Source organism: Carassius carassius, chromosome 11, assembly GCF_963082965.1.
Source record: "Carassius carassius chromosome 11, fCarCar2.1, whole genome shotgun sequence".
NCBI lineage: Eukaryota > Metazoa > Chordata > Actinopteri > Cypriniformes > Cyprinidae > Carassius > Carassius carassius.
Genome location: NC_081765.1, coordinates 25,754,202 through 25,780,962, shown reverse-complemented (window position 1 = coordinate 25,780,962; position 26,761 = coordinate 25,754,202). Strand labels below are relative to the sequence as shown.

The window sequence follows — 26,761 nt, the reverse complement described above, 5'->3', positions numbered from 1 at the left end:
TGAGCTCCTAACATAAAGGTTGAAGCTTCAATCTATGTATAGTGACCCTAGGAAGGTAAATTTCATGAAAACATGTCTTGGTACCATTTCAACCCCTAAAATATATATATATATATTTAGAGGATATTTACATTTATTATTTTTTTACTAAATTAATTTCTTCATTACAGAAATAAAAATAATACCTTAATTATTATTATTATTATTATTATTGTCATAATGCCACAATCAAAATTGTCAAAATTGTATTATGTCAAAAAGAAATTGTGGAGTGATATGAGACATGAAATGTCCATAGCTGTATATAGCAGTTTAAAAATACAGTTTAGTGGCCAATATATGTAAATACATGTGCCAGCTGAATGTTGTGACAGCAGAATGAATGAACAGAATAAAGTATTTCAGAAAACCATGTAATAGTGTTTGTTAATTTGATTAACAATCACTAACACTTCAACATATACACAATATAACACTAAAGCTTTTAGCACTTAAGCCATGGTAGATTATAAACAATACCATGCTATGTTTCTTAAAAAAATCCATTCACACAGACACTTACGTTGGGACTGAGAGACCACTTTAGCTCTGCTTCGACCACGGCTGTCTGTAACAGTGCTGTTGGCACTGACCGCACTCCCTGAGCTCTGCCTTCTCGTCCTCACTCGACCTGTAGGTAAAAAAAACAAAAAAAACAAAAAACAGAGCATGAGATGAGGTGACAAAATGCCTGAGATTTAGAATGACTGACATAAAAATAGACAAACTGAGGTCTTAACAATAAGGGATGAGGACAAACAAAGAGATTTCCCTCATAAAACAATAAATATATACTGAATGAGAGGAATTACATGACATGCTCTACAGAGAAGATTGGTGTTCAAATAAACGCAAAACAATATTATATGCTCTTGAGCAAACATGTTTATCAAATCATACACTACCATGCAAAATTTTTAGGGTCAATAAAATATATAAAAAAAGTGTACTTTTGTTCATCATGGATGCATTCAATTATTGCAAAATATTTAAATTTCAAATAAAGGCTGTTGTTTTGAAATTTATATTCATCAGACTCCTAAAAAGATGAATCATGGTTTCCACAAAAATATTAAACAGCACAGTTTAATACAATTTTACATTTTTAAACATTGATTAAAAAAACTAAAAAATGTTTCTTGAGAATCAGATTAACATATTAGATTTATTTTTGAGGGATCAGGTGATACTGAAGACTAGAGTACTGGCCGAAATGAAAACAGTTATTTTAAAATGCAAGAATATTTCACAATCTCTCTATTTGTATTGTATTTTTTTAATAAATGAAGCATGAGAGAAATCTTCCGAAAAGATTTTTAAAAATAAATAAATAAATCTTACCAGCCCCAAACTTTTGAATGGTAGTGTAGCTACTGAGATCTCGTAAAACAATAAATAGATTGTTTTGACACAAATTTCCTGTATGAAATGATTTTATATAAACTCAGAAGAAAGCATAAACTAAACCAATACCAAACCTGTATACAGTACATGGTTCCCACACTTTTGACCAATTAGTTTTAATGACTGTTTATCAGTGACACAACAGATAATAGGAAGTACACGTGACCATTTTCATCTCCCTGAACTAATGTTGTTATTTATTGTCAAGAGAAAGGGGGATATTTCATGCAAACAGGTCATGCAGACCACCAGCATAGTCAGATATCACCAGGTGTACAGTTGATCATCGACAAATGGGACAAAAATCACTGCTCGAATCCCTCCAACAGCACAGAGCGTGGACATTCACACTCTCTCTCACACACACACGCACACACACACACACATACATATACACATACATCTTACCATCTATTTTACCAGGTGCACCGTCTTTGGGGCAAAAATACAAAAATAAAAGCAAGGGAGTGCAGGGTGGAGGAGAGGAGAGGCATAAGAGGCAGAGGTTAGAGTCAGTTAAGCCCGTGGAAGCGTGGAAGACAGGGATCTGCTCAGAAACGGGCCTTGCACAGAAGCACCTGGGAGCTAGCAAGTGTGACTGTGCGTAAGGAAATGAAATCTCTTTGATCATTCATAAGGAATCATGGGATTAGAAAACAGTACAGAGAAAAGATTATACAGACAAGAGTAACAAGCAAATTAGTGGTCAAACGTTAACTGGTGAGACCTGGGACGGATACTGAACATTTCTCAAAAGGACCAATGCATTCTAAAGCTTAAACCTTCTCTTCTGCCCTCTGCTGAAAAACTAATACTGAGAAAACCAAAACATCACTGAAGTAATAAACCACAAAAGTACAATGTGTAACAGTGATTTTACAAAGTAGGGCAAAGGTATGGCTTACTGCTTTCAAAAAATGAAAAAAAAAAAAACAATTTTATAAAGTAAAATGTAGCTCAATTAAAAAAAAAAATACCATATACTTACAAAACTTAAATTACAAAAGACAAGTTGAATAAATAATTAACACTACTATTCCAGAAAGTAATATCTAAGCTAGTCAAAACATATAGTCTTATCCGATCAGAATTTAAAGTCATAACATGTTTTATATATATATATATATATATATATATAAAAAAAAGTATATATATGTGTATATATATATATATATATATATATATATATATATATATATATATATATATATTTAAATAACTAGTCTAAACTTTCATTTAAAGAAAATAAACCCTTACGGGATGATAAATCTGTGGCACACACTCGTCATTTGTTCCTCATCACAGAGCAGCTTAATAGCATCTATGGTGCTCATCAGTTTTATTAATGAGCCGCTGCAGCCATAAAAGCCACTGATTTTTATGGCTATTTTATTAAAATTCCTAATTAAGGATGAAAGAGGAAAAGGATAGATCGAGTGTGATGGGGTCTCACCCAGGGAGGCGTAGGAGCCGGGAGGCAGAGCTGCAGCAGAGCTGAAGGGAGACGGGGAGGTTGTAGTGGACATTCGAGATTTGGCACTGGAGGCGGCATTAACGTCTATGTCACTGCGGGAACGCTGGAGGGCACCAGGGGTTGAAGACACCCTAGAGCTGATCACTTTACCTGAGAAAACACAGACAAGAGTTACAGACATGGCAAACTGGCATGTTTGTATACACCAGTGCTAAGCATCCATTAAAAAAAATAAAAAAATAAAAGAGTTGCATTACTTCTTGTAACAGGGCCTCCAATGACACTCTTCACTGACAGCGGTCGACTGCAAGAACGTAGATAAAAAGATTTTAGCAACAGCAGCACAATCAGAATAGAGTGAATAAATTGCCAATGAAATGAATCGGTAATTTTTATATAGGAAGCAAAGGTTTATATTGTGTGAATAGTGTTTGCTGCTTTTGATAGCAGATTGTGATCATTAAAGTGGCCAATCATCACACTGATGCTAACGCAAGATGATCTCACAGAAACAAGTCAAGTCAAGTCACCTTTATTTATATAGCGCTTTAAACAAAATACATTGCGTCAAAGCAACTGAACAACATTCATTAGGAAAACAGTGTGTCAATAATGCAAAATGATAGTTAAAGGCAGTTCATCATTGAATTCAGTGATGTCATCTCTGTTCAGTTAAACAGTGTCTGTGCATTTATTTGCAATCAAGTCCATGATATCGCTGAGGCGAGGCAATGTAACAGATGCTGCAGTCTAATATTGAAGATGAGATTACCGCTTCATGCTCAACATGCTAGGAAGCACAATCAACAATCTGTGCACATGGTCCATCAGCCAGCTGGCAATTATTTCACCAGCTTCAACAGGGACAGCCATAACTTACAGTTTTTGATAGCATGAGATAGAAAACACCACAGATCCAGCAGTATTATCTAAAATCACTGAACTATATTGTTATACATTACCATTCAAAAGTTTGGGGTAAGTAAGATCAGAAGTGTCAGAAAGACCACCCTGTTGACCAAGTTATTTAATCTAAAATGCATTTAAACTTTTTTAATTTTCATATATTTTATTATATACTTTATTCTTATGAAGGCAACGCCGAATTTTCAGCAGCCATTACTCCATCCTTCAGTGTTACATGGTCCTTCAAAAATCATTCTATTAATGCTAATTTGATGATCAAGAAACAATTACTATCCTCAATTTTGAAAAGTGCTACTAAATATTTTTGAGGAAAATGTGATACAATTTTTTTCAGGAGTATTTGATTAATAGAACGTTCAAAAGAACTGCATTTATTTAAAATAGAAATCTTTTGTAAAATTAGTATTTTTTGTAAAAAAAAAAATGTCTTTACTGTCACTTTTTATTCAAATAAATAATTTATTTACCCCCCAAAAAATCATAACCAAAACTATTGAAGAGTGGCGTAAACTATATATAGCAATATTTGAAAATATAGTTAAAACAGCAATGCAGATACGATGTTTGCTTTTGTATTAACTATTTTGTAAAGATGTATTAATTGATGCATGTGTGCACGTCTCACTTGAGGCTCTCCTGTGAGCTTGAGGAGGAGCGGTCAGACTGCGGTAGAGACACTACACTGTCAGAACTCTTGAGGTGAGATTGGAGGGCCTTCTGATAGGACGACTCCAACGCCTGAAACAGGTGCTCTGCCTCTCGACTATAATGGCCATGGAATCCCCAGTAACACCTACAAAACAAATGGACAACCTCTTTAAAAACAAACAAACAAAAAAAACACGGAAATTATGAAGACTAATACAAACGTTAAACGCATGATCAAATCAAGTAGTACATAAATGACCATTTCAAAAGAACTGGTTATGCAACATCTAACCAAACAAAACGGCAAACTGACTTACTTTCTGGCCACAGATCTGGCCTCTGAGTCGGCGTCATGGATCCCCTTCTTGATGGTTTCAGTTAGAACGGCCACATGCCTGGGGTAGTAGGTAAACATGAAGAATACGGTTTCTTACAGTCTGCAGAACCAACCAGTAAATTCACTCTGTCTCCTTTGAAACTTTCTGGACCTGACACCAGACCTTTTTCCCAGTTCTCCAAAGGCGGCACAGTGGGAAAGAGAGGATAAGGGGACTCCAGACCTCCTTATAAAAGAGCTCTTAGCTATATTGCCATGGAAACGACTTGGATGCATGGTTGCCACACATCACTGGCTCATCAATTCAACCCGCGAAAAGAATCATCAGTTGCCCGTTCAGCCGAGCTTTAATAAGTTACACGTTTTCACCAGTTAAATGTCACAAAAACAGGAAAGGGAGGGTGTGAAAGGTTGTCCGCAGAAGGAATAAACACAAACTCATGCACACACTAAATTCTATGAGGTACATTCGGAACAAAAAACACTTCACAAAAATGAATAACTTCAACCTCTATACATGATCAATCATTTTCCACTCACCTCTCTAGAGTGTGTGTCTGCCATTCTTGCAATAACAGGTCTAAAAACTCAAAACACCGTCTGTTGGGATGAAAGTGAAAAAGTATTTGTATAAGAAGACAATGCTTTTCTTATTTATGATCTGCAAAAGTTTTCTCAGGAAGCTAGAATTTACCTTCGGACAGCCACAGATTTAGAAGTGCAGTTGCTGGTGATAATCGGGATAAGGCGTGGGAAGTGTGTTTGCTGAGAAAGAATATTTCACAGATAAAATATAGAATAGAACATATAAATATATGTTCAAAAGTTTGGGGTTGGTAAGTTTCGAAAGAAGTCTCATATTCTCACCAAGGCTGCATTTATATGGTCAAAAATATTGTAAAAACTGTATTATTGTGAAGTTTTCCAATTTATAAAAACTGTTCTCTATTTGAATATATTTTAAAATGTAATTTATTTATTTTTCACCAATATTCAGTGCAACATGATCATTTTGAAATCATTCTTATATCCTGATTTGGTGTTTAGTAAACCAAGAGACTTTTTTCCAGATTTTTTTTTAGTACAACTTTCAAAAGAGCAGCATTTATTTGAAATGCGAAAACTTTTGTAACATTATAAATGTCTTTACTGACACATTTGATTAAAAACAAAATAAAAATCACAAAAAAGCAATACTGAAGCCTCTAAAAGGGTCGTTAAATACATAGTGAGGTACATATGCAACGTATTAGCTGCTGCAGTCCTAGTGAACTGCCTACCTAGACAGTAGCCCTTTAAGGCTTTACTAATGTAGATTCTGTTCCAAAATGTTCCACATTTTTGACCAAATACTAAGAAAGCTATCTATGAACAATTTATGCCAAAATGCCAATATGACAATGGAGTTACTTCATATAAGGAGCACTATTGTGTGCAGTTACTGCCAAAGTAAAGCAAACCTAATTCAGTCATTTATGAGGTTCCAAATAAAGAACGTGCTACCTTAGAAGGTCTCTGCCAGTGTAGACAGCGAGGCAGTTTTTGGAGTTACTGTGGCATTTTTATTTTTTTTATTTTTTTATTGCGGCTACTTAATGCACTAATTCAGAAAAAAAGTTAAATGTCTTTCCATCAGAACTTACTCGCAAGATGATTCGGATGACTGCCACTCCAGATGTGGCCATAATTTTGGCGCTGTTGGGCACCAAGTTTAGCAGCGTAGGCATGATGCTTTCAGCCCCGTGATCGAATTTATTCCCCAGCACTGAAGACAGATGCCTGGAAGACAGCAAAACCCACCAATCAACAAAACATGAATATAATTATATGTTAACTTTGGGTCTAGATGGAAATTAATCAAATTTGTTTGACATTAAGGCATGGGACTTGTTTATATATCCATCAAGTGGCTGCACTTTAGCAGAAGAGCTGTCCTGTACGCTCCAGTCAGCTCGGTTCCACTTCATTAGAAACACATTAAGACCCAGAATAATTAAAGACCTGTACTGAGCCATACTCAATCATGGAGACCCGCACAGCAGCTTCATTTACAGCACTTTTTAAAGCTGTATCCCAAAGATATGAGATAAAACTTGAAGCATAATATGATGAAATACCTTTAAGACTGGATTTGTGAAAAATTGGCCTGCTGTTGAAGTGCGTCTTTGATCAATGAACATCTAAAGGTAGCATCCCACTAGCTAAGTTGATTTTGGTAGTAGATGTCACACTTTTAACACAATTAAATAAACATCCAAAAAGAGACTGGAAGAAAAAGAGTAAGAAAAAATGGCTTCATACCCTAATGTGATACAGGCTTCTCGAACCACTTGGGACCGAAGATCTTTAGCGGATGACTTGAAGGCACCTTCTAAAAGCCGGAGATGTTGAAGGAAACCCTCATGTTGAGTTGCACCAGCCAGAATCAGTGACCGCACTTTCTTCAGCTAAATACATGATATAAGAGTTCCTTTAGTGTCTCGCTGATGACACATTCTTCCAGTTGAAGTGAGCACAATGTCGACAAAAGTATCAGTGAAATAACTTACAGCAGTGACACGGTGTTCCCAGTCTTGCTTGTCATCTGACAGAATTTCACGGATCTTATTCAAGGAGTCCTCCAAGTCCTTACTGGAATATATCTGAAAACAAACAGCATATTGATTTCTTGCATTATGTGTTTAAATGCAAGAAGTCCATGATAAATAGCATGATCTTTTCAATTAAATATGCATTACCTGCACCGCAGGTACATCTTCAAAAGCCTTGATGAAATCCTCTTCATCCACAGCTCCTGCACTGACACTGTCCTTCCCTGAGGAATTACAATCACAAAATGTCAAAAAAGATTTAGAAGTCAGCGCCTATACTGGTGAAATTAGACAATTCTCAATTCTGATACTAAATAAGTTGTTTTCAACAAATCTATTGTCCAATTTAAGACAATTTAATTTAAATAATCACATATTAATATCAGCACTTATTATAATTATTAACTAAGCAAATCAAATAATGGCATGTTATTGGAAAATATTATGACCATTTCATATATTTTAAAATGTATTTTATTCCTGTGATGGCAAAGCTGAATTTTCAGCAGCCATTACTTCAGTCTTAAGTGTCACATGATCCTTCAGAAATCATTTTGATTTGCCGAGCCAACACAATCCTCAATTTCTCAATGTCTCTTCTGGGGTTTTTTAAGCTACAAGCTTTTCAATAGATAATCTCTCTGTGAACGATTGCTTTTCTCCTTGTTCAACATGTTTATGTGCAGTGTTTATGAATGTCTATAGTGTGGTCTCAATGGTATCATGGGGCTGAGCTGTAGCTGCTGTGGTCTTACCTGGAGCCCTGGATCCAGAGGCAGAACTGGGTCGTCTCATTGAGCCCATGCTGCCCCCTCTCCTGCTGTTGGAGAAGCACTTAGAAGAAGAAGAGGAGGAGGACCTGCCCCCATCCACGGAGTCCTCGTCATCAAAGTTCTTATCTGTAGGGGACACAAGCGACACTGATCAATCATTCAAATATTTTCTCTGCACTGTCAGTCTTGGGGGTTGTTTGAATAACTAGTTTGACTTAAGAAATCATTGTATCCCTGATCGGATGTTTCTTAGGCCATGTTCAGATGGTATCGCAAATGTCTCAGATGTAACACAATTGTCAAGCTTATTTATCTTATCTGAAAGAAACCCCACTAGAAATACTCTCTTCCTGAGAGAACATGGAAAAGCTCACATTTACTTTTCCCATCTTGCTGGGTCAACATAATATCCATCACCAATTACCACTAATGTGTCACATTGATGATAATACCCTCACGCCAACCTGCATGTCTTGATTATAATATTTCCCCATTCCATGCCAAAAATGTGGAATGATGACCAAGGCTTTCCTTCATACTACAAATCCAAACCAAATACTTTTTTTTTGGTGTTCAAACATGGTAGCAACCATTCTGGAGTGATGGCCAAAGGAAGTTATTGTTGGGAAATTCATAGATGAATCTACTGTAAGGGACTCTGGAAGTAAGCCAAAGTCAAAAATGAGTGGACAATCAGACATTCCAGCAGTCTGAGAGGAAAGGGGTGGCACTCCAATCTTTATGCACAGGAAGGAGCTACAGGATGAATCTATTCTGCTGCCTGATTCTTGCAGAGTGCTAGTACTGTACCTCTAATTATTTTTCTGATTAAATGTCATACAGATAATTGTGAACAATCATATAACAAGCATACACACAATTTATTTTAATTATATTTTTGGCCATTTCATGCCCTTATACTGGATAGGACAGTATAGAGACCAGACAGGAAAACACAGGGTGGAGAAAGGGAAAAGGGTTCAGCAAAGGACCTCAACTAAGGTCACTAGAGGTGTGGCTGCACCGTATGTTGACGTCCATAAGGCTATAGACTCTGACAGCTTATACACATGGTTAACAAGTCATTTATTCACACTGAACTTAAAAAAAAAAAAAAAAATTCACTCTGTTATATTGCAGCCATTTGCTAAAATCATTTAAGTTCATTTTTGTTTCCTCATTAATGTACACACAGCACCCCATATTGACAGAATTGTCGACTTTTTTGCACATTTATTAAAAAAGAAAAACTGAAATATCACATGGTCCTACGTAGTGTTGTCACGGTACCAACATTTCAGTATTCGGTACCGATACCAGTGAAAATCCACGGTTCTTGGTACCAATTTCGGTACCAAAGCAAAACACAAAAATATGCTAATTTAAAAAAATAAAAAAAATAAAAACTTTTTATCACTAAAAATAAAACCAATGCCATTCTTTATACTTATTTACAATTGTGTTTAAAGTTTTTCTACAAGTAATATAATTATGAAAAACAGTAAACAAGTTTCTGCTGCACTTAAGATGCCTAAGAGCACAGTGGCCTTCATAATCCTTAAATGGAAAACGTTTGGGATAACCAGACCCCTTTCTAGAACTGGCCGTCCGGCCAAACTGAGCAATCGGGGGAGAAGAGCCTTGGTGAGAGAGGTAAAGAAGAACCCAAAGATCACTGTGGCTGAGCTCCAGAGGTGCAGTCAGGAGATGCGAGAAAGTTTTAGAAAGTCAACCATCACTGCAGCCCTCCTCCAGTCGGGGCTTTATGGCCCGACAGAAGCCTCTCCTCAGTGCAAGACACATGAAAGCCCGCATGGAGTTTGCTTAAAAACACCTGAAGGACTTCAAGATGGTGAGAAATAAGATTCTCTGGTCTGATGAGACCAAGATTTGGCCTTAATTCTAAGAGGTATGTGTGGAGAAAACCAGGCACTGCTCATCACCGGTCCAATACAGTCCCAACAGTGAAGCATGGTGGTGGCAGCATCAGATCAAAGTGGCAACCTGTCAAAAGAAATATAAAAAGGCCTAGTCTAGCATTGGTTCTAACAGCACTGCCCTAACACACACAAAAACCTGCTGAAGTTTCAAATTGGCATGAAATGTAAATTCGCCTTACTTTCATCACCCAAAGATCTTATTGTGAAAGATTCATCCATACATGTGTTGCCCAAAAAAAAAAAAAAAAAAAAAAAAGATAGAGATTGTAATATTTAATTAAAATGTCATAACTTGAACTTCCAGACTTCTCTCTTGCAATCATCTAGTCTGCTTAGTATTCTGCTAAACTTCTAGGCTAAATTCAAGTATGTCATACAGGTTTCATAATAACATGAGGGTGAGCAAACAACAGAATAAAATTTTTTGGGTGGACTATATATATAGTCACCATTTACAATAGCAGCAATATTTATAGGTAACACCATACATCTGTACAATGTACATAGTTCTCCAATGGAACCAATACAGCAAATCAGCCTCTTTCAATGATAATTTTTCACAGAGCTAAAACTGAATACAAAATATGGATTTATTCAGCAAGGAAGTGTGGAGATGGTGTTATTTATTCACTCCTCGTGCTCTCAGAAGTGAGTAATGTCCTTTCAAAAGGACAAACCTCTGCAACGGGCCTCAATCTACTTGCCACTCAAGTTCTGAGTTTGAGAGATGTGTCATTTCAGCCAGGAAGGGGAAGGAGGATATAATCTTTTCTGCATGACCTGCCAACTTTGAACAAAGTGCTTCCCCAGCTCCTAACTTAGATTTTTCACGTGACTGAAGACAAGCTATATTTTAATCCAGAAACAATGCTGTTTGTTTACCACATGAATATGGGATCCTTACAGACCTGTGAAAACACCCGTCAAAAATCAGTGTTTACCTTCACAGCCACAGTACCTGCCACTGTGTCAGCGACAACTTTCTTTGGCTGCTGATTGGACTGATACGATGACACACCATAACATGTCAGAGTGACTTTGATCATGTCAACACAAAAAAGCTCAAAACCCAAGCGACATGTTTACATAACTGCTATATGACATGAACACACACACACACACACACACACACACACAAACACCCGATTCATTAATCTCACTCTCAAAAAGTACTGCTAGATCCAATATAAAGTGTATAATGTATATAGAAAAGATAAACTGGTAGTCTCAATCACACATTCACCTCTACCTTTCTGATCACTTCCTGCAGTGCATCCATTATGTTGACAGTATGTGCACACTGCAAAGGTGACAAACAGTCAGAGCAGTGTACTTTGCTAAACGTGATTATGTTTATTTAAAGTAAACATGAAATCAGTTTATTTTTATTCAAATTCCTGGTCTTATTCCAAAGACAAAAATAAAAATGTCTTCATTAACAAATGTAATAATGTCCTCTGCAATGGCTTTATTTATTTGGCTAGTGTCACAAAGGCAGAGAAAAATAATGTTAAACAAAACCAAATTGTTTTTTGAGCATTATTTAAGGCTAATGTTGTAGGCAAAACTGCAATGCTCATGGTGTCAGACGATTAAGAAAAAAAAAAAATTACATGAGCAAAAGATCAAATCACATCCGTAATGCAGTTATATTCATAGAATACAATGCAACAAAACTAAGGATTACAAATTAATAAAGTAACATTGCAGATTTAAGTGTGAGATGTCTTAAGTGTTCGAAAAATGTCATAACTCTAGTTTATTCCATGACAATCAGAGATTAGATGTTTTATTGTTCCAAAATGACAACATCAATAAATGGATACACTGCATTTCCATGTCAAAATGCTTTGAAATCCAGCTAAAGAGACCGTAAAAACAGGTGAAGCAAAAACACAAACATTTAAATCTCAGAAGCGTTACCATCTGTAAACACGAAAACACAGATAAAAATGCCGTTCTCGTGAAAGAACAGCAGATTGGAGGTTTAAGGCTGCTAGTGCCCAGCACTTCTTTTATTCGTCCCTGACATTAAAGCCGCCATTCCATTCCAATCCTTACCTTCTCCGGTTGTCATAGAGCAAGCGTCTCTTCAGTTCACACAGAGACTGCAAATACAACGAAGCTCTAGCTTTTTTTACAGTCTCTCTCTCGGGTCTCCGCCTCTCCCTCCCTTTCCCTTCCAGCTGCTGTGGTCTTGTGACTTCACCAAAGACAAAAGCCAACCCAACTCTTTTAAATAAAGGACGTAAAAAGCATTTCCCTGTAAAGAATGAATGTAATGTACAAACAGTGGATCTGGGGCCTCTTGCTTGTGCTTTACTTTGCTACCGCTTAATCTATTTTGAGTTTAATGTTCACATCACCTGAATCCTCTTTCTTACACCAACTAAAATCCTGACACAGGAAAGAGACTCCAGATACTGTGGCCCTCACACAAACAAATTTACACAATATATTTGCAGTGCAAATGAAAGGAATTTCCTATTATATAAAGCTATTAATATTTGTGCAGCGCTTATTAAAAAAAGGTGCTGTGCTGCAATTGCGGCATCTACAAGCTTTCAGTTACAGCTTTTCAGCTTTCAGTTATGTTGCACAACACGCCTTAAAGGAATAGTTCACCTTCAGTTGCTGGTTCCCAATGACTTCCATAGAATGAAAAAAAAAAAAAAAAAAAAGTATTTGCAAGTTAATGGAGACCAGCAACTGAAGGTGAACCCTCCCTTTAAATCAGCTGTCATTTCTGTCTGACAAACGCATTAAGTCAGCTTTTAGTCACTATACAGTCTGTCACACGAACCCATGTAAAGACACGTGTTAAGTCAAGCTCCAATATGAGGTTGCAAAAAGATCCACCAAAATGCTTCAGAAAAAAACAACTTCTGGTAATCAGACAGAGACGAACATTACTTGGAAATCTCTGATCAGGGCTTCTCATCACAGAATATCTAAATCAGTGTCTGCCAAAAGCACACTCATACCATGGGTTATCATTTGTAAAACTCTCACTGTTCCAATATGGCAGCAACAATGCTCATGACAAATTACTTTATATGGAGCAGCATGAACCAAGGATCACATCAAAACATTTCAATTTCAAAATCAGCATGATGATATTCCATTAAATATATCAAAAAGATGGCAAAGTAAGTCCCTTTGAATCTAGTCAGACAAACATACAAAGTGATTTTCTCAAAGCACTGCAGCATACAACTCTGTCAGGTGTAATTCTAAAGCTGACCCTCATTCATGTTTTATCTCAATATAACCTCGATTTCACTGACAGTTCAACCGGATTCACAAAGAAATTCGAAGAGAAGATCACCCAAATAAACAGACATTTCATTATTAGTAAAATGAAAAAATCTTTGTATCACAGATGCTGTTTTCAACAACCCACTGAAATACAAAATGACCCAAAATCCTGCAATATAATCTGCACAGGCCTGCAGGGGAGATGAGGAGGAGGAGGTGGAGGAGTGGGGGACTCAGACCTCCCTAATTCTGTATTTCAAACAAACATGCTTTATAGACTCTAACACTTATAGATCTGCAATTGTCATGCCAAAACCTCCCTGATCCATAAAGCCTGATCAAAAATGCCTTTTAGACTATCACAGTGTACCTGATCAGGTTAATACAGTTATTCTTAAACAGTACTTAGAATATTCCAATAATACAGTACATAATAAATCATACAGTTTGTGTGGGTATTATTGACTATACTGCTTTTTTCTGTTGTGATGATTCAAGTAATTTAAGGAGGTACTTCAAGTAAGTATTTAGAACAAACAGGTTCAGCTGACAAAAAAAAAAGTCATAATTATAAAATGCAAAGATAAAACAGTTCCAAATCCTAGTGAGCTGCTTATGTAGACAGCGTTTTAAGGCATCACAGGCATGTATACATGAAAGGTAGTTACCTTCTATTAGACTAAAGTAGCATCACATGTATCCTTTACAGAAAAGGCAATCCCAAAATGCACTGTGATTAGCTCAGTAAATAAAATCCATCCAAGATGGTGGATGATGCAAGAGAAATGTTGATAATAAATATAAATCCTCATTTCCTAAAAGCATAGATTAAAATAGCAGTTCAATTTAAATAAATGTAAAAAAAAAAATAAAAAAAAATGTACACATGGTTGTACACTTCTACTTAAAGTGTTACAAATGGGTCACTTTCGAGGTTAGGATGATGTAGGGACTAGAATAAGGTTTTGGTCACAGCCAGGGTAAACATCCAAGCTATGATGTTTAAAAGTCTGTTTTGATACTTGAATTCTTAGAATTTCTAAATATATAGATCCTACCTGAACCTGAGGAGAGGATCATGTTCCCAGATCTTTGGACTTCATCAAATTTGCTGAAAATTACATTCAACCTGTAAAAAACAAAAAAACAAAACAAAACAAGAATAGATCTTTTAAAAGTTAAAGATTGTTACAGAAAAACAATAACTAGACTTTCAGAGCAGAAAACCTGTAAATGTGACCCCTGTTGTACACAAAACAATCCTCAGAAACAGGTGTTGCAATTTTAACAAAAAAGGCTCACAGCAAGCAGGGTAAATGTCTATGAAATTAAAATACCTTTCATTCAGTCACTCCCTTTGTCCTGAGATACCACCTGACCACACTACACTACTATTTAACACACGCTTAGCCTATTAGCTATGGACAGTGACATGATGACCTAACTCAAACTAGGGACACAACAGGCAGTTAAGTACTTGGTTGCTTAGCATGTTGGTAGGCGGTCTAAATGTGCAGTTAAAGGCCAGAACAAGCTACAATGAGGACCAGACTATTTGCCGGTAGCCAAAAGTCTGGCTGAGCGAGACTGGTTGTAATGTAACAGTTGATGCGTCACATTTCAGCATGGATGGTTTTGTGATCCTGTCACTGTAACGCAAGCTTGCACCAACTACATCTGATGCAAAAGATGTATCCATGTGCAAAAAGGTTAGCCAATCATAAAAGAGGTAATTTACAGATCTTAAAGGTATATCAGCAAACAAATATCTTGTTTAAAGGCTAAAGTGATAGTTGTATACAATATTCAATAAAAGAAAGATCATAAGTGTATCAAAGGGAAAAAAATATATATAGTATTGCCTTTTGAATGAAGCAACAATTTAGGAAACACTTAAGCATCCTCAAATGACAGCAAATCACTTGGAGAACATCTGAAACTGAACCATGTAGCACTACTCCTTGAAACTCCTCCCACTGCATTAGCACAAAAATGAGGATGTTTTCTTCCTGTAAAACCCTCTGAGAATGCTTCATCCTTTACATCCCTCTCAGATGATTGTCTGTGCGAGTCAGAGACAGATCCCCAGAGCCGTGAGCATCAAAGCCAATTCATCGTCATGTTCTCAGCTCACTGTGAGGGGATTCTGCCATGCTGAATCTGGATGGGCTGCCACATTTCTATACCTTACATTGTGGCAAAGAATCATTTTAGGTCATAAATATGGCTGAGTGGTCAAATGAATACTCAAAACCTATATTAATGGTATTGATTTTAAAAAAGCAACATTGTGAATATTGTGATGATATTAAATGTTCAAAGCTCTAACTGGCAAAGTCATTCAATTCTAACTAGGACAAGATAGTAAAGTAATATATATGGTTAAGACGATGTTGTTTCCAACAATCATTCTGTTAAGATTTCATTTCATTTCAAGTGCAACAGCAGAATTTTGAATTGCAAATGAGACTGGATGCCTTTTCTGCAGTTTGAGAAAGGGAAATGCTGCTTACTAAACCCTCATGCACTATAGTGTTCAAAAGAGATTTCTTCCTCTATTCACTTCATCCATGCAAACTGACTGTGTGCCTCTAAATTAAGCTGAGAAGATTTGAATATTGCAGAAACATCCATGCCAGTCTGAAAAAAATAGCAGTGCTGAAAAACTGTCAGGCTATCAGTGTGCTTAAAGGTGTGCTATTATGCCTTTTCACTTTTTCAACTTTAGTAAGTCTGTAATGTTTCTGTTTGAGCATAAAAATGATCTTCAAAGTTACAAAGCCAAAGCCCATTTCAAAAGGAGAAATTTTATTTAACAAATTACTTTTCATAAACTACAACAAACGACTCGTTTGGACTACAACCCATATTTTCCGGGATTTGTGATGTCACAAATATCGACGAATGGGACAAGACCTGGTTGAGCTGCACTAGAGAGGGCAACGAGTGTTGTTATCACTATGTCGGAGTAATGCTATTTGTCCCAAGACGAACTTAGAGTGGTTACAATCATCCAGGTTTAAATCACACTGAAATGTATTTGATTTTGACACAATATTTAGACTGAAACTCGCAGTCGCTATGGTAAGGGGCGTGACATTTCCCGACCAGACGCTGTGAATCACAACACACACTGGCTCAGCTAACCAATCACAGAACATTTGGTATTTTAGAAGGAGGGCCTTCATTTGATACAGGAACTATTTGAGCTGTTCATGCCAGACTGGGGAGAGAGGTGTTGTAATAATATAAAATATGTAGGGCGGGGTACCAAACTTCGATGCCTTTATGGTATCGAACGAAAAACATCGATACTATGAGTATCGAAAAATTATTTATCTTTCGGTGCCAAATTTCGGTTCCAAAAGCCAAGCGGCTGGATTTTTTTTTTTTTTGCCAAGCGGCTGTGTCTGTGTGAGCTTGTAACATACGTGCATGTAAGGACCTAAATTCAGTTTTTTCTCAAAACGTTTCTGTTTTACAATGCCAAAGAGGTCTTAAGTGTGGCTACACTTTATAAAAGTGGATGCCGAGTCAGCAAAAAGCAACATATGCGATAAGAGTATTGCAACCAAGCCGGCAATACCACCAATTTAATGAAGCATTTGTTTGGATGAGTGTTTTGCCCTCCCTCCCTGTTTAGTTTGGTCTACTCCATTCCGTATCTTGAAACACGCCCCCTTTCACGTTTTCACAGAGAGAGAGAGACAGATTTATCCGGTACAGCGAATTTCTCAGAGCAGCAGGCCACTGTATACGTTCACTTAAAACATAACAGACTGTGTTTACGAAAATACTTGCAGAGACAATTATTTTGATATAATTGACTTCAAGTTCATCTGTAAAGCACATAAAGCTATCGTTTGACTTTATAAACTTCTATTTCATGCATGATTCGTATGGATCTGTTAACTGAATGCAAAGTGTGAGTTCTAGCAGAATGTTTGTGTCTTGAGCATGTATCGCTCACTGGGAGTCGCTAAATGAACAGCTGCTGTTATTTTTATTTTTTTTCAAAGGAGGATCAGTTGCCCTATTGGTTAAAATCCCCAAACTGTATACTTAAATATTAAATTAATAAATGACATCAAAACAGGGGCGTTTGCGTAACGATGCGTTGGGCTGCTGTGGGCCAGAAAGTCCAGGGCCACTTTTTGGTCCCAGTCTGCCCCTGAATTTCACTACTTAAACCGAATGCATCCCCATGACGTTGACTACCACTTTATGTATGTTAGCTTGTGCTGTTAGTCGGTTGCTGTAGCGTTAGTGCTGTTATTTCCCCCTTCACATTAGCCTCAGCACCGGTCCACCGTGATGTTAGGAATAGGAAGACAATACCAGAAGGTGCCAATCCCTTTACACTGGCAGCAAGAGAGAAAATGTCCACGCAAAGACGAGATGAGTGCCACAGAGCAGTCACAGGGTTTATTGTTAAAGGTTTGCTACAAATACAGTTTGATCTTGCACTAAAAAGTTTTTTTTTTTTTTTTTTTACATTCCTTTGCATTTTAGTTGGTTCAATATTAGTCTGTACACAATATCATTTGTTTATTTATTTATTTATAATATGTTCATAATCGTGTTCATGTCAAGGTTTCTCTTTTTTTGTTAATTTTGGCCAAGTATCTGCTGGCGCATCCCTATCCAAAAAGCACAACCAGTTGTATCAATAATGTTATCCTGAGTGTGAATTTGTTTTAATTAAGGTGAAAAAAAAGTTGTGTGTTTAATGTATTTGTGTTGTTGTTGAAAGGATTTTAAAACATATGGTATCGAAAAAAGTATCGTTAGGAACCGGTATAGAAACTGAGGTATCGAAATTGGCACCGGATCGAAAGATTTTGAACAATATCCAGGCCTAAAAATATGTTTTTCGAACAACCTAGTATGAGACCCTGTTCTAGTACACCCTTTTGACTTTGTAAAAGAGCATAATATGACCCCTTTAAGGCTCAAACTGGATATTGAACATTTGGAATTTTAAAGCTTTGTGCACACATGATTTATGATAAATGTGAGCTTTAGAGAGAAATAACGAGGGTTTATTTCTTTCATAGATCCCTCTTAGGGACATTTTATTAAGGGCCAGATTGTTAATTGATTAATTTGTTATCATTTATAGTAACAGGATTTGGTCTAGTCCCAAAGAATTTGGGTACAGATTCACATGAAGCCAACTGAGAAGGCAGCACGGAAATGATATTAATCTTATAAATCAAATATAATGAGAAATGAGTCAGCTCTTGGAAGTGGAAATGAATTAGCATTAGCTTAAAATATTTTCATATGACCCAAACAATTGTATTAATGAGATCTGGTGAATTAACTCAAAAATACTGGAGCTGCACGACACATACTTGAGCCTTGATGCTCACAAACGAGTTGCCGGTTTGACATTGTGTCTGAAGTCACAGCAAACTGTTTTCCCCAGCCATGTTCCAATTGAGCCTGCTCTCAAAAGTCTTAAAACTATAACAACTGAAAAGATCAGAGAAACCGATGCCTGCATGTGCCCTGGAGACATGCACAGATTTTAAGTGGGAGGGACACCTAACAGATGTTACAACCAAATTCAGACCACAAGCAAATGCTGGCATGCCTTTCTCCTCTCCATGCACTCAACTACAATCAACTGTTGCTGTGCAGTACGGTTGGATGCTTTTTTTTTTATAGAGATCAAACCAATAGACCAAAACATCTGAGATGGCGCTATGAATTCCACACTTTTCTGATTTCTAAACCACCAAATCAGGAGCTTTATGCTTAATTACATAGGCGGTGTGCTATGAGCACATAATGTTAGCTGCTAAAAGCATATTAGTCTTAAGTTAGAGGGTAGAGCCAGATTCTGTGTCCGGAGGGAAATGAAGACCTAATGACCTGTATGAATAGCCACTTTAGCCTCCTAAGGGAATCATTACAGCACTAACAGAGACTGGTTCATGAATGTTTCCACTCTGTTTAGAAACACATACTAATGGGGGAAAACAGCGGTCTAGATTTATTAATGCCTTATAGAAGTAAATGAACAGACACACCAAATACCTAGAAGGAAAAAAAACCCCTTCAAAATAAACAGTCCAATTAGAAAAGACAACCCTGGGAGTGTCCTAAAAATGATAATATTGTAGTTGTAAAGCATTGTCTGTGAACTGGTACAGAATTAGGAGAAAAGGAAGAGCTTACCTTGATTGCGGCAGTCCTTTTTTGCTAAGGTCAATTCTAACCTTCTCTCCAACATGTCTGTATATTTCCACAAGGCAGTTCATAGCCGCATCCCGAACCTGGGCAGATAACGGTTTCATAATTTCATAATTTTTTATATGTAAGTGTTTTAGAAGGACAAAAAGCAACTATATTGCTACTTATTTGTTGATTCTGCCATTTAAAATGCTTTCCACTGCATAAACACTAATAAATATTTTTCCAAAACCACCAGCAGAGGTCACTATAGCTTTGTGAAATGTTGCAACCTTTTTCCATTGTTCTGTGAAAAAAGCTATGTCACACAGATCAGAGTTTAATCTTGAATGTTTTAGATAACAACAAATGCGCATACCTGACTTGTGGGGTCTCCGAGTAGATTACATATATGTGGTACAATTTTGCTCAGGGTTAAGCCTTGGGCACCGTATCTGAAAAACATAAGCGATGGTGACAGGGAGGACAGCATTAGTGCATCATGGGGGGTTGTGGTATCTTTGCCAACTTCAGCTTTAATGAGTTATTCCTTGAAGAATGTGCTGTTTCATTTTCATAGCTTAATATCTATATTCAGCAGAGAAATTTAACTGCAAGTAGTAATTTTAAACATAAACGTCAGAGTAAGTTCTGTTTATGTTGAATGAAAACTACAATATCCAGACTGAGAGGACAATGGGACTTACGTGTTAAGAGTTGATATGAGACAGAGACAGACTCCCTCTCTTGTCCGGTTGTTTTTGTGTTTGAAACCCCCCAACATTCGGTCCCATATATACTGTGAAGACAATCTAAATGTAATACTTTCAATCTAATACAATTAAATGGCAGCTTATCTCATTATGAGACCTCCCATCAGCCTTTTCATGGAGCGAACAGTTCAATTCATTAACTAAATGAAATCCCGTTTAAAATACCACGAAGGCATCTTGCATGTGTACTTCTGAGTGGAGCAGGTTGTTCAGAACTTACATTACAAATATTGTTTAGGCTGTCATGATATTTTAACACAAAGACAAAATACAGAGATGTCTGTTTGTGGGCATAATGCACTGTTCACACACACAACAGGACTGCAGTGTTAGCTTAAGAATGTCCTGGAATTAATATTTAGGCTAAATAAAGACATATACTACCTGAGGAGTAGCTGACTGCTCCATGATCTTCAGCAGCAGGGTTTGATCCTGGTCTCTGACTTGATCTTTGGCATCACCTAACCGATCTATCAAGCTGGGTAAAACTGGGGATGGAGCGAACAAAGATTAGATATTAGAAATGGGTAAAGCTATTTTCACTACTGATTAGTCAACTAGATGGAAGCTATAAATCATTTGAGACTGAAGACCTTCAGATTATGTAATAATGGGAACATTTCTCACAGCAGATGATCTGAAGCCTGACAGTGATCGCCTTGAAATACACTGATAAATGCAGTAAATTTGTTACAAAAGCAGTGTTTGATGACTACAGCAGTGATGCTTTAAAGCAGAGGAATTTTAAGAAAAAATTTCTCAGAGGGTTTCCGTGCATGCTGACAGTTTCAGCATTTAAAGCACAACACTGATAGAAAAACTCAAAACTTCTGCAGGATGTTGTTTCTCTTCATTTATCACTTTTAAAGCACCACTTCAGATAAATTAAAACATGAAAATGTAGTGTCATACTACAATCCTTATTTCTGGTGGTAATCAAATCTGACAGATTTATTTATTATTTTTTTACACATGTAAGATAAGAGATTAATATTCTTACCTGTACCAACTTGGGGCCGAAATCGGTCCTGTAATCTCATTACTAAGGCAGATAGCAGGTCCATTCCCAACAAAGCCAACTGAAGGTGTGAAAAAAAAAAAAAATTAAATGTCTGCATTTTTATTCTATTTAAGGCTACGTCCACACAAAGACTATCCAATCTTTTTTTTTCCTCGTCAACAAATATCTGCGTCCACACGAAACCACAAAATTGACACAAAACGATGTTTTTTCACATGCCAGACCAGCATGTGGTGCTGTAAATCTGCCACAGAGATACACTAAAAATGCTGAAAAAGACTAGGACTATGCACATAAACCTTGAGCGTGGTACACAAACGAACATGGAACAATACATTTATTAATCCGTGTTAATGTTTTCATAAACAAGAAGACAATTGTTTAGTGTTTGTTCATGTTTTTGTTGCTGTTTCGTGACGTAGCAGTATCTGACTAGGGGCGAGACGTGGGCTGATGATGTCATCGTTTCAGAAAAAATGCGGATTCGCTGTCCACATGAAAAAGCAAAGACAGCGTTTCTGAATTTTCTCCTCTAGGACCCGGTATCAAAAAATATCGGTTCCACTCTCCCAAAACGCCGGATCCGTGTGGACGAAACGCCTATATGATACAAAATGTATGCGTATGCAGCGAAACGTGTCTCCGTATGGACAGGGCCTAAATGTGTGTATTGCTACAATACACAAAAATCTTTAATTAGCTTTACAAATCTTTAAGTAACTGTACAATGTCATTGTAAATTTAAAGTAGGCTATTACAAAGAACAAAGTAAGACAGTACAACTAATGAGATGGCCGCCCCTCCCCCAAACTGAATGAGCAGAGCAGAGCAGAGGATTATGGGTAACAAATAGGTCATCTGAGTCTGAACAAGCAATCCAATAGACTATGGAAAAAAATGGGCTGTCACTTTTTATGCGATATTCGAATATGCATTCGAACATGATGTGAAATATCCGTAATCTAACTATAAATAAAATATCCGGTTTTTAAAATGCCATGTGTAGCGCATTTTTTACAGTCTATGATTAGACTGTTTGTTTTTTATTTTATTCTTTGCCATCTTATCCAGTAGAGGGCACTCTAGACGCATTGTAGCATAGGCCCACGACCAAATCAAGCGAACAATAGCTAGCCAGGCACGTCTGAGCACTCTGAACGTGTGTTCTCCACTGCGGGGAACACTGTAAATAAAAAGAGAGCCGCACTTAATCCAGATCAAGTTGATAGACTGGTGTTTCTTGCAAACAATAAATGAATTAGGCTATGCTATATGCCTTACTCCTGCTGCTGTTTAAGTTGTCATGTTATTGTTTGTGCCTGTTCTGAATCATTTTTTTCTTTTCTTTTTTCATTTAGCCTAATGTTGTGCAATATGCATAGTGGCACTTCATATAAGTTGATATGCTAAGTTGATAACCTGCTGTTTCAAACATTAAGTAAAAAAATAATAATCCAGATAGTCCTGTTTATGACTCACTGTTAATACATTTGTAATTGAATCTCCATAGCCCCTTTCACACTGCACGTCGGACCCGGCATATTGCCGGAACATTGCCGGGTCGCCTTTTGTGTGAAAGCAAACACGTCCCAGGATTGATTCCGGCATTGAACCCGGGTCGGGGACCTAGTAACATTGCCAGGTTCGACCCGGGACGAGCGCTGTGTGAACAAAAGCCAGATCTAATGCCTTGTCGAAGTGATGACGCACGTTATCGCGCGACTTTTTTACCGGCTGTTTTGAAAGAACATCAACATTCGGGATGAAAAAATATGTGCAAACTTTAATGAAGCAGAGATCAGTTAGTTCCTCACTCTCCGCGCTGACGCTGAAATCGTTCGCTTGCTTCAGTGAAAGTATAACGTGCCTAACGTTTTCGACTTGTACATTACACGTCACGCCCTAAAGTCACGTGTCGTTATGGGATCTTTATGGGTTGTGTGTGAAAGCATATCCCGGGTAATCACTGGCAGTGTGAAAGTGCAAAATCTAGCGACCTAGGAACAATTGGCGGAACACTTTACCCGTGTATTTGCCGGAATGGCAGTGTGAAAGGGGCTCATTAGGCTACGGTGTTATTTTTTTTTTTTATGCGCGGGGGGGCGGGCATGTAGATATTCGAATATATTAGAATACATTGCATGATATTCGATATCCGTTTGAATTAGATTTTTCTCAAAAGTGACAGCCCTACTACATATTCACATATTAAAGATTAGTATGGTTATGTAACTCCAAACGAGTAGTGCAAATGATTATGGGTACATCCATAACATCTTATTTATTTTCATTTATTTAGTTCATTACACATATTTAAACCAATTTCACTTCAATGGCCAACAGTTTGGTCTCTTAACACTTAACTTTCCTCGTCATGAGGTTGAGGACTGTTCAATGAGCGAATGGTGAGAGCAGGCCTGCTAACACCAGATCAACATAAATCGCATCACCTGACTTCTAGAACACAGATAATGATGCAATTTTTGGAAATCCTCATGTTTAAAGTTTATCTCCAGTCATTTGTTTAATCCTGCCCTCTTGATTTATTTTACATATGTGACCCTGGACTACAAAACCAGTCTTAAGTCGCTGGGGGTATATTTTAAGCAATAGCCAAAAAAACATTGTGTGAGTCAAAATTATCGATTTTTCTTTTATGCAGATCATGTTCCATGAAAATATTTTGTAAATTTCCTACAATAAATATATCTAAACTTTATTTTTGATTAGTAGTATGCATCGCTAAGAATTAATTTGGACAAAATTCAAAGGCAATTTTCTCAGTATTATAATTTTTTGCACACTCAGATTCCAGATTTTCAAATAGTTGTATCTCGGCCTAATATTATCAGATGCTAACAAACCATACATCAATGGAAAGCTTATTTATTATGATATATAAATCTAAATTTTGAGAAAAATTTACACTTAAGACTGGTTTTGTGGTCCAGGGTCACATATATATTAGTAGCTAGGTTTGACTAGCTAGCTAATATATCTACTATAAACAAAGTCATGATCCTTTGTTCTCAACCCATACAGAAAATGAGTAATTATGCTGGTGACACCCAGGACTGAGAGACAGATAAACCACATCAGCTGAGGAGAGTATTAAATGCCTTAGAGGAGGTGCAAAAAGACAAGTCGTATCATGAGACACTGGGTAGCACAGCTGCTTTCTTTGCTGTCCTTCACGATGCACAAAGAAATTAATACTTCTATTCAGAAAGGATGCTTTAAATTGATCAAACGTGACAGTAAAAGCATTTTTAATCTTACAAAAGGTTTCTATTTCAAATCAGTGCTGTTCTTTTGAACTTTCTATTAAATCAATGAATCCTGCAAAAATGTTTCATGGTGGCAACTGTTTTCAAAATAATAATAATAGTAATAATAATGATAAGAAGAAATGTTTCTTGATCACCAAAATAGCATATCAGAATGAGTTCTGAAGGATCATATGACACTGAAGAATGCAGTAATGGCTGCTGTAAACCAAACCAAACTATCTTCTCACCAGCAACATCCTGCTTCAGACCATCACAGGTTGCCAAATTTAAACATACACTATACCGTTATTTATAGCTCTCCTATCCACCATAGTCAAAGAAAAGAGTCAAGGACTATTGTTCTCCTTTCTGAGCTTTTGCTTCATCTCTCTATACTTTCTTTTGCTTCATTCCTTCCTCTGTTTCCTTGTTAATGGCTGATAGGAAATACAAAGGAGCATGATCGATCATTCCAGCTTCTGCTCCAGGCTCAAATAAATATCAAAATAAACTATTACATAAGTCTAAGCAGACTCCGTCACACCTGACTAAACAAACGGTGAATAGCAGGAGAGAGGAGGCATGTATCTGTCAGAACATATTACCAAGACAGATCTGTTTCATGGATATGTGCTCATTCCCCTGGTTTCATTGTCTTCAACAATTCATACCACCTTGCTAATCAGTCCAACAGCGCCTCTACATCCCTCACTCAACCTTTTTTAGTGCATGACCCATTTTAAAAGGGGTCATTGTCATGAGGAATAAGATTTTCCTTTATAGTTCATTAAATAAAAAAAATAAAAACCAAAACGGAACTTTTCAGGCAGAGGGTCAAATAAATAATCATGTTTTATTAAATGAACTGTTTAATCTACTAAAACAAAACACACACACACACACACACACAGAATGTCACATACCAAAAATTACATTTTTATTTCACAGGCCAATTTCATTATTATTGATTTCTTTTAAGTATCTTGCACCCTGAAAACCCTGTTATGAAAGCAAAAACTCATTCTCCGTGAATGTTGGATGTCTAACTTGGATCAATATTTGTTTCCTATAAAAACAAAGGTTCTGAATCATAATGTTCACTTTTGCATCTGGTTTGTTAAAACCTACATTTCCTGCAACATTTGAAGCCCAAGACAAACTGTTTTTTTTATTTTATTCTTTTATACACACCTCCATCAAGATTTGGGGACAGTATGATTTTTTAAAAATATATTTTTGGTCTCTTATGCTCACCAAAGCTGCATTTATTTGATCGAATTTACAGTAACATTTTCAGTGTCATGTGAGATTTCAAAAAAAAAAAAAAAATACAATATGCTGATTTTGTGATTAAGAAACACTGCTCATTAGAGCTGAAACAACGAATCGATTTAATCGATTAAAATCGATTATTAAAATAGTTGTCAACTAATTTAGTCATCGATTCGTTGCTAAATAACTTCTATTTGCCGTAAGCGGCTCATTTCGTGCATATTTCAAATCTGTGGTGACCAAAGTGTGGCAGTAATGAGCCACCGGAGGTTTTACTCGGCCAGTACAGCAGGAGAAGTAGCGAATTGCCAATAGCTGTCCTCGTTTTATGTCACGTGCTTCCCGAACAGCATCTCTGCAGCATTCAGCGTGATGTGGGAGTACTTTACTTTGAGCCTTCAAAAAAAGAAGAGTAACCTGTAAACTCTGCACTACTGAACTGTTTAAGGGGACGTTCACATATCGCGTCTTTTGCGCGCTCAAGTTCGTTATTTCCAACACCGCACCGCATCGAAACATTTCAACTTTTCAGAATGCCGCAAGCGCACCGCGGGTCATGTGACAAGAACTAACCAATCAGCTTCATCCTTTCCCGTAACAACGTTAAAAGCTCAGTCAAGATGAAAGCAACAGCTGATCATAGTTGTATATGGATTTCCATTTTGAAATAAATTTAGTAGCAGAGCTACTGCAAGCGATTTTTTGAGCTGCAAATCCATTTATCCTTTGCTGAAATTTCCACGTCTTCATGGAGAGAGCACGTCATGGTTGCTTAGCAAAGGCAGACGCCTCAGGGGCGCTTCTGCCCGAGCGCTTTGGAAAGAAGGAGAAAGCGGTGCGCCTAGCGTTTTCCAC

The 26,761-nt window shown here is 37.0% G+C and overlaps 1 protein-coding gene and 1 non-coding gene across 36 annotated transcripts in view; one reads left to right on the top strand and one right to left on the bottom strand.

Moving 5' to 3' along the window:
* The window catches only part of LOC132153094 (CLIP-associating protein 1-like), a 100,151-nt gene that overhangs the window by 22,979 nt on the left and 50,411 nt on the right, over positions 1-26,761 (bottom strand). For 22 of the 35 annotated variants that reach the window (XM_059562290.1, XM_059562284.1, XM_059562286.1 and 19 more), the window contains exons 3-21: positions 21,345-21,423; positions 20,729-20,832; positions 20,279-20,370; positions 19,951-20,026; positions 19,578-19,675; positions 14,450-14,520; positions 8,176-8,319; positions 7,568-7,644; positions 7,379-7,471; positions 7,131-7,276; positions 6,473-6,608; positions 5,524-5,594; positions 5,370-5,429; positions 4,810-4,887; positions 4,470-4,637; positions 3,175-3,221; positions 2,897-3,067; positions 1,852-1,875; positions 563-670 (exon numbers count right to left, since the gene is read on the bottom strand). In XM_059562290.1, the coding sequence (XP_059418273.1) occupies positions 563-670; positions 1,852-1,875; positions 2,897-3,067; positions 3,175-3,221; positions 4,470-4,637; positions 4,810-4,887; positions 5,370-5,429; positions 5,524-5,594; positions 6,473-6,608; positions 7,131-7,276; positions 7,379-7,471; positions 7,568-7,644; positions 8,176-8,319; positions 14,450-14,520; positions 19,578-19,675; positions 19,951-20,026; positions 20,279-20,370; positions 20,729-20,832; positions 21,345-21,423 (1,843 nt within the window). Of the gene's footprint in view, positions 1-562; positions 671-1,851; positions 1,876-2,896; positions 3,068-3,174; positions 3,222-4,469; positions 4,638-4,809; positions 4,888-5,369; positions 5,430-5,523; positions 5,595-6,472; positions 6,609-7,130; positions 7,277-7,378; positions 7,472-7,567; positions 7,645-8,175; positions 8,320-12,194; positions 12,331-14,449; positions 14,521-19,577; positions 19,676-19,950; positions 20,027-20,278; positions 20,371-20,728; positions 20,833-21,344; positions 21,424-26,761 lie in introns of those variants that run through there. The other 13 variants (XM_059562285.1, XM_059562296.1, XM_059562301.1 and 10 more) reach the window with 2 other exon arrangements.
* LOC132153329 (U4atac minor spliceosomal RNA) lies at positions 23,728-23,856 on the top strand. Its single transcript, XR_009436650.1, has one exon. It is a non-coding gene; the product is annotated as a U4atac minor spliceosomal RNA (small nuclear RNA).